The sequence below is a fragment of the Acinonyx jubatus genome, chromosome B4 (assembly GCF_027475565.1).
Source record: "Acinonyx jubatus isolate Ajub_Pintada_27869175 chromosome B4, VMU_Ajub_asm_v1.0, whole genome shotgun sequence".
Lineage (NCBI taxonomy): Eukaryota > Metazoa > Chordata > Mammalia > Carnivora > Felidae > Acinonyx > Acinonyx jubatus.
Genome location: NC_069387.1, coordinates 75,920,215 through 75,932,841, shown reverse-complemented (window position 1 = coordinate 75,932,841; position 12,627 = coordinate 75,920,215). Strand labels below are relative to the sequence as shown.

The following is a 12,627-nucleotide window of genomic DNA, read 5'->3' as shown; positions in this document are numbered from 1 at the left end:
TATGAGTATACAAGACCCCCAGTAATCTCATCTAGTCTCATGACTTTAAATTACACTTATGTTACAAAGATATTGTCCCACAGCTCTTGGATGCTCTGGCCTGTTTTCCCCCTATTTGTTTTCAATGTGTTTAATTTCTGCTGATCTATCTTTAAGTCCACTGATTCTTTCCTTGGCTATGTTAAATCTGCTAACAAGTAGTCCTAAAATATACTTCATCTATATCAAAATTTAATTTTAGCATTTTCATTTGACCTTCATATACTTTTCATTCCTATGCTGAAATTTACCATTATACATGTTGTCCACCTTTTCCACTAGAGCCTTTACTATGTTATTCACTGGTATTTTTTTTTTTTTAAGTCTTTTTTTTTTTTTTTTTTTTTTGAGAGAGCAGGTACACGTGCATGAGCGAGCAGGGGAGTGGTAGAGAGAGGGAGAGAGAGAATCCCAAGCAGCCCCGATTCAGGGCTCAATCCCATGAGCTGAGAGATCATGACCTGAGCTGAAATCAAGAGCCAGATGCTTTAACCAACTGAGCCACCCAGGCGCCCCTATTCATTGGTATTTTTAAATTCACTGTCAACAGTTCTGGTAACTATGTCATCCTCAGTCTATTGATTATTTTTATTCTTGAACGGTGGATTATTTTTTCTTATTTTTTGCATGTTTCATAATTTTTGCCTGAATGATGGACATCATGTATAAAACAACACAGACTGAGGAAACAGTATAAAAATGGGTATGGCTAAGTGCACCCAGGTGGCTCTGTCGGTTAAACAACCAACTTCGGCTCAGGTTGTGATCTCACAGTTCTTGAGATGGAGCCCCACACTGGGCTCTGTGCTCTCAGTGCAGACCCTCTGTCTCCCTCTCTCTCTGCCCCCCTCCCTTGCTCACTCGCTCCCTCGCTCCCTCAAAAATAAACAAACATTTAAAAAATGGGTATGGCTCTTCTTCTCCAACCTGTTAGTTGGGGGACTGAGGGGAAGGGTTGAGTCATCTATTCAGGAATTGGGCTGGGCTTGGGTTTTGTTGTTAGGATTACCTTAAGTGTACTATCTGCTTCAAATTCCTCTAGTGCCACCTTCTGCTTAGGGTGGGAGCTGGTTTGTCCAGAGTGTTTTCTCAATGTTCTTGCTCCACCCTCAGCTTTAGGTTTTCTCTGGGCACCTTCCCCAGAGACTCTCTCCACAGTCTTGCCCCTCCCCTGGGCAACTGCTGTTGCTTTTTAAATTTTTTTTTTTCAACGTTTATTTATTTTTGCGACAGAGAGAGACAGAGCACGAACGGGGGAGGGGCAGAGAGAGAGGGAGACACAGAATCGGAAACAGGCTCCAGGAACTGCTGTTGCTTTTACTTGCTAGCAGGGAACAGGGAAGTTCTCCATTATCCTGGCTCGGTCTCAGGCAAGCCCTGTATCTCTGGGTCTCAGGGGTTGGGCTTTCTCCCAGTAGTAGGAAAACTAAAGGTCTTAAACCCAGAATGGTTTCCTCCCCTTCTCTCAAGGTTTATGGGTTTTTTTGTTTTTTTTTTCCTTTCATTCCTCCTAGCCACAATGGAAAATGGAGTTTATCCCCTTCCCCCAGTGGCTTAAAGCTGTTTTCCACAGGGAGAAAAGGGTCCAGGCAGGCCCGTACCACCTAATGAGCCTTTCTGTGGCCTCCCTTGCTTTCCCCAATTTTTCTCAAGAGAAACCGTTGGGAGGACCTTGGAGAAACACCAACAGCTGGGGGTTATCTACCATGTGTCTGCAGCTCTCAAAGATTCTATACTCTCATGCAGCCCACATTTAGGCTTTAGCAATTCATTAAAAACTTAGCTGAATTCTCCTTTCCCCTTGTATGACAGCCCTGTCTTCTTCCTGTGCTCCGTTACAGATTAGCCAGGCCTACACCCCACCTCTGATGGATCAAGAGAGATTATGACTTTGTACATTACAGCTCATTCTTATTTTAAGATGGGAGCAATACTCTTTTCAGCTTTCTGTACCCTAAGTGGAAGCCAGAAATCATTTCGTGAATTTAAATACAATCTATATACCCACAACTCCTAAATTTACATTTCTAGTCTGGACTTCTTCCCTAGACTCTGGACCATATATATCCAACTGCCTACTGGACAAATCTACACAAACTCTAAGGTAACCCCCATGATCCCTACCTCTTAGTATTCATGCCTTTGAATAATCCTTTCCCCTTGAGTGTGGGAGGGACCTGCAACTTGCTTCTAATCAACAGAATAAGGCAATGGGGTATCATTCCCGAGATTACGTTACATTTTACGGCAAAGGAATGGGATATCGTTCCATTGATTATATTATATGGTATCATAAAAGACTCTGTCTTGCTAGCCGACTCATTCTCACCCTTCTGACACAGGTAAGGGAAGCAGGCTGCCATGCTGTGAACCGCATGGGGAGGGCCACCTGGCAGCAAATTGCAGATGACCTCTAAGATCTGAGCGTGGCTTCCAGCCAACAAAAAACTGAAGCTCTCAGTCCTACAGCTGCAACAAAATGAATTCTGCCAACAACCCGAGTGAACTTGGAAGTGATTCCTCTCCAGTCTAACCCACAGGTAAGAACCCAGCCCCAGCCAATACCAGAGTATGTAGCTAAGAAGTTTCTGACCTCACAGAAACTGTGAGATAATAAATGCTGTGTTCGGGGCGCCTGGGTGGCTCAGTCGGTTAAGCAGCTGACTTGGGCTCAGGTCATGATCTCACGGTCCGTGAGTTCGAGCCCCGTGTCAGGCTCTGTGCTGACAGCTCACAGCCTGGAGCCTGTTTCGGATTCTGTGTCTCCCTCTCTCTGACCCTCCCCCATTCATGCTCTGTCTCTCTCTGTCTCAAAAACAAATAAACGTTAAAAAATTAAAAAAAAAATAAATGCTGTGTTCTTGTGAGCCATTGAACTTGCTGTAATTTGTTTTGCAGCACAGAAAACTAATATAGATAGTATCACCAATTTAACACGCCTAAAAGCCAAATTCCTGATTGCCAATATTACCTCCAAAAGAAAAAACATGCTCTAGTGTTGTCCATCTTAATTAAGTGGCAACTCCATTCCTCCAGTTATTCAAGCCCAAAACTACAGGGTCTATCTCAATTTCTTTTTTTTTTTTTCTCCAAAATCCACACGTAATCCAAAAGTAAAAAGTGTTGGTTTCACAAGCAAATTATATCCACAATCTAACTTTATCTCACTACCACCACTGCTACCACTTTGGTTCAAGTCACTATCACCTCTCATGCGCATTACTGCAACAGCCTCCTAAGCGGTTTTCCCGCTTCCACTCGACCGAGCAGCCAAAATGGTCCTACTAAAATATCAGTTAGATAACGTTTTTACTCAAAGCACTCCAAAGGGTCCTCATCCTACCCAGATTAAAAGCCAAAAGACTTCCAGTGGCATACAAGGCCTACCTTATCTGACACTCCCCTTCCCACTCCAAACCTCTCTGCCTCATCTTGTGTCATTCTCCCCTCGTTCATCTGCCACAACACCAGCCTCCGTGATGTTCCTTAACCGTGCCAAGTACATATCAGTCTCAGCATTTTACAACTATTAGTCCATGTAATTGAAGAGTTATTTCTACTACTCTTCTCTGACCACTTTATATAAAAAAGCAAGTCCACTTGTCCCCACCAGCTCCCTATCCCTCCTACCCTGTTTTATCAGTCTCCACAATACATACTATGAACTGGTATCTGTTTTATTGCCTGTCTCCTCAAAATTAGAATGTAATTTCCATAAGAGCAGAGACTTCTGTTCACTGCGATACTACTGTATTAGATACTGTTTCCTTACAATATTTAGAGTCTAATCAAGTAGTCAAACCACAAGAATTTGAACATAAAGTCAGTCACGTTATTTTTCAAAATCACTACAAAATTACTTAATCACTTGGAAATGTACTTATTCTACAACACTATAAATATGCTTCTAAGGAAACTTGAAAAACATTCACATCTCACCAAAATAACTGAAATACACACATAAGCCAAGTGAATTTAAACATCTCTGTGGAGGGCACTATTAACAGAAAGATAACTGAAAGACTCCATAACTGTTTTTCCAGCACCTTCTGGAGTAGATATAATTATTCCACACAGATACAGCCAAATAATGTAGAAGGATACATCAAGCTGGAAGGATTAATAACCCTTTAGGGCCCTGGCTCTCAAAGGTTTTGGTCTAAAGACCCTTTAACACTCTTAAAAACTGAGGACCCCACAAAATTCTTATTTTATGGGCTTTTAATCTACTAACACTTACACTTAAATTAAAACAAGGGACACCTACAAGACTCAGTCGGTTAAGCATTCAACTCTTGATTTTGGCTCAGGTCATGATCTCACGGTTCATGAGATCGAGCCCACGTTGGGCTCCATGCTGACAGCACAGAGTCTGCTTGGGACTCTCTCTCCCCCTCTCTCTGTCCCTCCCTTGCTGTCTCTCGAAATAAGTAAACAACAGCAAAAAAAAAAAATCAAAAAATTTAAAAATATTTACCAGTTTATTTTAAAATAATATAAATCTATTACACGTTAATATAATGTTTTCATTTCTATAACTAAACTCCACCCCCCTAAATTAGTGAGAGAATGGTATTGTTTTATATTTCTGCAAATTACCTTAATGTTTGAGTTAATAGAAAATGGCTGAACTCTCTTAGCTGCTTCTACCTTAAATATGTTTCCATATGTTGTTTTGGATGAGATATATGAACAAAGTCTGGCCTCACACATACATGTAGTTGGAAAAAGGAAGTCTGTTTTAATAGTCTTTTCAGATAATTGTGGATATTCTTCGATACCACATTAAAACTAAACAGGTTGTTTGCAATGTACACTCTGAACGTTGCACTGCATATTCTGTTAACATTAAAATCCATTAGTCTACCTTGTACTTTGACCAAATCTTATACTCATGCATGATTTTGTACACAAGTTTGCAACTAAAAAGTCTATAACTACTGGAAAACTACTTTGACCAAATCTTATGCTCATGCATGATTTTGTACACAAGTTTGCAACTAAAAAGTCTATAACTACTGGAAAACTGTCAAGCTCACAACTGTGAATACAAGTTTTCCAAAATTCTAATTTTTGCTTGAAAATTCAAATCTTATCGCTGACAACAAATAGTTGTTTCCTTGAAATGGATCAGATGCATGGATCAGACAATTTGAAATTTGTAAAATGTCAATTCTATAATATGCATGCCTATCAACTGAAGTTCTCTTACGTATACACGCCTGTTTTCCAGCTAATCAGAAATATTTCCTATCTATCCATAATAAATCTATTGAATTAAAGATGGTTTGCCTCTTAATTCAAGTTAGCTCAAAGAGCCAGTTAATTTTTCATTTTTCTCACATAGCAACAAAATCAGTCTGAAAAAAATCTAAACAATCATCCCCCACGTAAAATGAAATCTACTTCTTCAAGTTTTGAGACGTATATACATATTAAAACAACACTAAATATACTTCACATGAAAGAAAATAAAACTGAGTGATCTTGACAGGATTTTTAAATCCAATCTACCTTCCTTCCATACATTTCAACGTTTTACAGTTCTTTCTGCTTGGTTCTTTTTATGAAATATTCCTAATTAGCTCAGTATTTTGGTTGGGAAAGGCCTTACCTGTTGAGCAATATGAGAAATATGAGCTCCCTGAACTGCAGAACCCGGTTGCGGTGCTGTCTCTGAAGTGTTACTCTTGTGGGAATCTTCCATAATCAACTATAAGAGGAAAAAAGTCAGTTAAAAGATGCTTCCTAACTTCATTTTCAAGAAATCCTAAGACATTTCTTTTCTAAACATGTACTTTTTCAGAGGAACAGACGAAGCTTCTCTATGCTGTGGGCTGAGCTCAATTTATCCAGACTCAATATGTTCTGACGCTCTGTTCTGTGTAGAAATCTAACTATAAGATCTCAAGAAATGGCAAATAAAAAGTGCTATAGAATATGTATAACATACTGCATAGTTGTATAAAAACTGGCAACATGGATGTCTCCATAGAAAAGAATTGGTAGCTATGGAACAGTGATAGTAAAGACTTTACCCTGCATACTCTTTCATTTTTAAAACTTTGACCCACATGAACATGTTAAAATTTAATAAATGGCACATATACATGTAAATCATTGTGACTACATTTTCAAATGTTATCCCACTCAAGAAGTATGATGGTCTTCTGGGGTGCCTGGGTGACTCAGTCAAGTGTCTGACTTCGGCTCAAGTCATGATCTCATGGTTCATGGGTTTGAGCCCTGAAATCAGGCTCTGTGCTGGCAGCTCAGAGCCTGGAGCCTGCTTTGGATCCTATGTTTTCCTCTCTCTGCCTGCTCACACTCTGTCTCTCTCTCAAAAATTAAATAAACCTTTTTTAAAGTTAAAAAAAAAAAAAAAGAAGTATGATAGTCTTCCTATCCATGGACACAAGCATCCTTCTCCAGTCTAGGGAACAGTTTTCTCATTGCACATATACTTCTTTACAGAGAATTCACTGAGTAAAAGCTGAACTAAGTAAATAACACCATACATAAGTAGGTTCTAAAGATCTAGATAATCAACTACAGGATATGCAGGCTTGGTAAGAATGAGAATGAATGGGTTATGAGAGATGGGATATGTCAAATGGGAAGAGAACCACTTAGAAAAAGACTGCTGGGGCACCTGGGTGGCTCAGTTGGTTAAGCATCCAACTCTCGGTTTCAGCTCAGGTTCAGGAGTTTGAGTGCCGCGTCCGGCCCTGTGCTGACAGCGCGGAGTCCACTTGGGATTTTCTCTCACCCTCTCTCTCTCTGCCACTTCCCCACTGTGCTGTCTCTAAGTAAATGAAAACAAAAGTTGTAAACTTCCCCTACGTATAATTTTGTATCTTGTTCCCACTTATCACTAGTATTTTCTAGATTTTAAACTGAAACATATTTAGGGGCGCCTGGGTGGTTCAGTCAGTTGGGCACCTGACTTTGGCTCAGGTCATGATCTCACCATTCGTGGGTTCAAGCCCTGCATCGGGCTCTGTGCTGACAGCTGAGAGCCTGGAGCCTGCTTCAGATTTTGTGTCTGCCTCTCTCTCAGCCCCTCCCTTGTTTGCACTCTGTGCCCCTTTCTCTAAAAAATAAAAATACTAATAAAAATTGAAAAGAAAACTGAAACATATTAAAGGCTACACAATATTCCATCCAGTGAATAGATATGATTCATAATTTTTTACCAAACAAGACAATATTGTGATTGATATCTTTGGTACATAAAGCTTTTCCACAATTAAAATTATTTCTATAGGATACATTCCAAAAAAGAGAATTGCCTGATCAAAGAGTTTGAATGTTTAAAGTTTTCTGAAGGAATTACACTCTATCAGAACCACATGAAAAAGCAGATAGGTGAAAAACAATATATTGTTTTACATTTCTTTTAATTCTCTATTAGTTGTGTGAGATATCTGTTCACATTATCTGTCCATCCATCTACCAGATTTTAGTTTTTCTTTTTAGCCTATATTTCTTAATATAAATTTCATTCTATCACGTGGATGTAAATATTTTTCCAATGTGATTTAACTACGATTACCTTAAAACTTTTAATTTTGGCAAATTCATCTATTCCTTCCTATGTTGTTTCTTCAACTGCTTTTAAGGTCACATACAGTCCCTTCTTTAGGAAGAGCATAGTGTTTTTTTTTTTTTTTCAATTTTTTTTTCAATTTTTTTTTTAAATTTTTTTTTTATTTATTTTTTTTAATTTTTTGGGACAGAGAGAGACAGAGCATGAACAGGGGAGGGGCAGAGAGAGAGGGAGACACAGAATCGGAAACAGGCTCCAGGCTCTGAGCCATCAGCCCAGAGCCTGACGCGGGGCTCGAACTCACGGACTGCGAGATCGTGACCTGGCTGAAGTCGGACGCTCAACCGACTGTGCCACCCAGGCGCCCCGAGCATAGTGGTTTTTAATCTCCACTGATACAAGCGTATCTCCGTGGACTAAATATACAGACAGCATCAAAAATGGAATGATCTATTTTCTACATACTGCCTCTATTTTTTTAAGCATTTTATTTTTAAGTCATCTCTACACCCAACATGTGGCTCAAATTTACATCCCAAGATCAAAAGTGGTATGCTCTACTGACTGAGCCAGCCAGGCAGCCCTAAAATGCCTTTTTTAACACTCCATTTCAGAAGACGTAAGTTAGAATGCAGAAAAAAAATGTATAGTGCTAAAGCACTGAAAGAAACTATAAAAGATGTTTAAAAACCTTAAATTACTGGAAATGATACTTTTCTGTTTCACTGTGACTCACTGATTTTTCCTCCATAACAGTATCATTAAGAAACCTTATCTCTAATGGAAACTAACACAACCAACAAAACACACATTTCCTAGTAAAAACCACTACAGTCAGCAAATAAGATTTTGGACAATTATTACAACCACATTTCCTATGGAAAATAAGATAGCCTACTTTCTATAATTTTTTAAAGAGTAATCAACTAAGGGCACCTGGGTGGCTCAGTCAGTTGAGCATCCAACTCTTGGTTTTGGCTCTGGTCATGATCTCATGGTCTCCTGAGTTCAAGCCCCAGGTGGGCTGGGCGCTGGCAGTGAGGAGCCTGTTTGAGATTCTCTCACCCTCACTCTCTGCCCCTCCCCCCACTCACAAGGTCTCTGTCTCTCTCAAAATAAACTTTAAAAAAATTGGGGGGCCTGGGTGGCTCAGTCGGTTAAGCAACCGACCTCGGCTCAGGTCATGATCTCACGGCTTGTGAGTTCGAGCCCCGCATCGGGCTCTCGCTGACAGCTCGGAGCCTGGAGGCTGCTTCGGATTCTGTGTCTCCCCCAGTCTCTACCCCTCCCCTGCTCATGCTCTGTCTCTCTCTCTCTCAATAATAAATGTTAAAAAAAATAAAAATAAAAAAATAAAGAGGAGGGGCGCCTCGGTGGCTCAGTCGCTTGGGTGTCTGACTTCGGCTCAGGTCATGCATGATCTCACAGCTTGTGAATTCGAGCCCGGCATCGGGCTTTGCACTGACAGCCCAGAGCCTGGAGCCTGCTTCGGATTCTGTGTCTCCCCTCTCTCTGTGCTCCTCCCCTACTCATGCTCTGTCTCTCTCTCCTTCAAAAATAAACATTAAAAAAAAAAAACAAAAACCTTTATTTGTAATAAAAAAAAATAAAGAGGAATCAACTAATCTTTTTTTCCAAAATGAAAACAGCTTTATAGTTCCTCTCATTGTAAACAATACATACTATATATGTTTAATGTTAAGAGTATAATCTTTACTCACTTTTGAACTATTATTCCTAAAATTAAAGATTAACCATCCGTTAAAAACTGGTTCTTCAACACAGAATAAACTGTATGTGTACAAAGGCATTTTCCATGAAAGTAGCCCCCAGCAGCAGATGGACGCTTAACATTAGACAAGGTAAGTAGGGCAGAATCACAGGGGGGCAGTGAAACACAGTTTCAAAAGTGCCATCAATGGGAATGAATTTGGGGAACTGAAAAGGCAGCAGGCTGTGATCTTATTGACATATAAAGAACGTAAGAGGGGCGCCTGGGTGGCTCAGTCGGTTAAGCGCCCGACTTCGGCTCAGGTCATGATCTCGCAGTTTGTGAGTTCGAGCCCGCGTCGGGCTCTGTGCTGACAGCTCAGAGGCCGGAGCCTGCTTTGGATTCCGCGTTTCCCCTTCTCTCTGGCCCTCCCATGCTCATGCTCTGTCTCTCTCTCTCAATAATAAATGTTTAAAAAAAAATGTAAGTAAAAAGCAGGGTACTTTTAAGAAAATTTGCAAAGAAAGGAATATTATACACTAGGCACTAAACTAACAGCTTTTTAAAGTATCATTTCCTGAATGCCCTATTTGAGAGATAAGTAAATTGAGGCTCAAGGAAACTATCATTTACTATGGATCTCATGGTAAGATGTGAATACAAGACCTGAAACCGTAACTATTTAATCCAAAACCCATGGGGTTTTTTTTGTTTTGTGTTTTTATTCCACACTGCCCCTCTTCCTCTCACATTGTCAATCTGTCCATCTGGCAAACACCTACTCTTTTCAAGTTTCATCTCAAACATTATGTTCCCAACTGCTCCAGGTCCTTTCTTCCTACTTCACTGTGCCCTGCGGTTATTTCTAACGAGGTTACTTAACACTGGGAATTCTGTTTATTGGCATGTCTGATTCCCCCAGTCTTAAGGTGCCTAAGGACAGGGCCTGTATCCTGTGAATGCGTGCTCTACCCAGCAGAGACCCTCATGTATGCAGTAAACAATAAACATCAACAAATACAGTTAGTAATCTCATTTGATGAATGAAGAGGGTCTTAGCTTCCTCACCTATAGAGAATATTGAACTATGATAAGCTTGAGGGCAAAAAGGCTCTTGCTCGACATCTCCACAAGTGAATTCATGATCTCCCCTCAAAACTGTTCCTATTAGTCATACTGCATTTCTTTCGGATCTTCAAATGTGTCTGCCTTGCTTTCTCTCACCTTCAGGCTTTCACACATGCCATTCCCTCTGCCAGAAGACACTCCTTTTCTTCTCTTCATGTGGCCTACTCCTTTGAGTTATTTATTCTTCCAAGCAAACTTTCATTACTCCCTCAGACAAGTCTAGAAGCTCTGGCTACCTCCCCACAGAACATGTTACCCCCTCTGCTCATGGCACTTATCCCAGTACTGTGACGGCCTGTTTTCTGAACAGCACCAGAATGCAAGCTCTAGGGAGCTAAGGACCATATCCTGTCCCAACACAGCACTAACACCTTGCATGTTTATTAAAGGTGAATAAATCAATGTCTTTAGTTGGGGTTTATCTAGCTATAGATGAAAATAATGGTTAAAGAAATATATTTAGGGATGCCTGGGTGGCTCAGTAGGCTAAGCATCGGACTCCTGATTTCGGCTCTGCACTGACAGCATGGAGCCAGCTTGGGATCCTGTGTCTCCCTCCCTGTCTCTGCTCCTCCCCTGCTTGCTCACTCTCTCTCTCTCAAAAATGAATAAACATTAAAAAAAATACATATTCAGACAATTACTTCAACTCAGCTTTAGACTCAGGACAATTCAGACACAAGAAAACATCCTACTTTAGAGTTAAAAATTCATTATAATTAAGTAGGATGATATGGGAAGAAAAAGCATGTTGAGAGGGGACTACCACCTACTGGTGACATAACAGTACTGTGCAGATGTATACATCTGTATACATCGCAGACCAAACAGAACCTCAAAGGATTAACTACAAATCATAGAACAAACACATTCAGCGTTAGGACAACAGTACTGATTCCAGCTGGGACACCGAGGTAACTGCACATTATAAACTCCATCGGAAAAGGAGCATTTTAATGAACCTGCTTATTTCTGCCGGTAATGAAATTCTCAAGACAAAATGCATTTTGCAACCTAAACCTAACATACGGACTCTTATCACAGCCCAGGTCAGTCTGACAAAGATGCTTGCCAAAACTATGCTGAAAAAGCCTCAGAAGGGTATTCTCAAGGAGTATTACAGCTATCCCCCTGCTTACTGAAAATGTGTGTTCCATCACTTCACTTTTACAAAAAACCCACACTAATATCTGATTTCGCTAACCAAAAGAAATCCGAAGAAAGAGGATTTTCACTTTCAGGGAAAAAGAAGAAAAGCGAAAACACCATTCAGTGTGTGTTTCGCAGCCTTCCCCCAGAACTACACCCAGCATCTCATGTCCGTGGCTTTGAACTCTTGTCTGTGAGCATCCAGACTTTACCTCGATTTACTTTGTTAGTAAGACGTGTCCTAAGGGAGCAGAAAAGCCTAAGAGATTCTTTTCCGGGTCTGGAACCACTGAAAAAAATTTCCTCATACATTCATGGTAATTGCTTCTTCGCTTTAGGCCACTTCTCCCTGAAGGACAGGTTTCACAGGAATGCTCTGATAGCTGAGGGAACCGGTACTAGCCCACTGCTCCTCAAAAGCTAACCAAATAACCATCATTTAACACGGACAATGTAACTTTACAGCAGATTACGCTGCACGCTCCACCGTGTAGCTGATGCCGAGATCTCATGCTTTGTTTTTTGCGATAAAGGAGAAAATCAAAAGGACCGTTTCCTCGCTTTGATCCTGCCTAAAGATAAAAAGAGGAGTTTCTATCACCCCACACCCTCCTTCTCGCTCATCAGCTCCACCTTTCCGCTACCGTTTCGTCCGTCTGTGTCATTACTGTACCCCACTCAACTGCAAGCTCCCCGAAGGCAAGGGCGGTTTCTGGAACCCTCCACCGCCAGCGGCTGGGCCTGGCACGCCGAGGGCGCCCGGAGCGCTCTGGGGGATCCCTGGCGGACCTAAACCGGTCCGGGCAGCTGGGTGGAAAACGCTCGGAGGCCAAGGCCACGCTGCCCTCCGCGCCCCATTCCTAGACCTGCGACGGAGGGCGCTCGCCTAGGGCCGCAGAGGGGCCGCTTCAGAAGCGAAAGCCACCCCCGGCGGGAGGTCTCCGGTTTTATTTTGGTTGAGGGGTGGGGGCGAAAGGGAGACTGACGACTGAAGGGGAAACAGCTTGGCGAGCACGAGAACCGGAAGCGCGCTCGGCGCGGGGACAGCGGG

The 12,627-nt window shown here is 41.4% G+C and overlaps 1 protein-coding gene across 11 annotated transcripts in view; it reads right to left on the bottom strand.

Annotated features, from left to right (window-relative positions):
• ATF1 (activating transcription factor 1) overlaps nt 1–12,627 on the bottom strand; it is a 79,288-nt gene that overhangs the window by 66,191 nt on the left and 470 nt on the right. For 4 of the 11 annotated variants that reach the window (XR_003413110.2, XM_027036128.2, XM_027036131.2 and 1 more), the window contains one exon: nt 5,654–5,752. Coding sequence is in view for 10 of the 11 variants with exons in the window: in XM_027036128.2 (XP_026891929.1) it covers nt 5,654–5,746 (93 nt within the window). In the remaining variant the exon portion in view is untranslated. The other 7 variants (XM_027036130.2, XM_053226231.1, XM_027036129.2 and 4 more) reach the window with 6 other exon arrangements.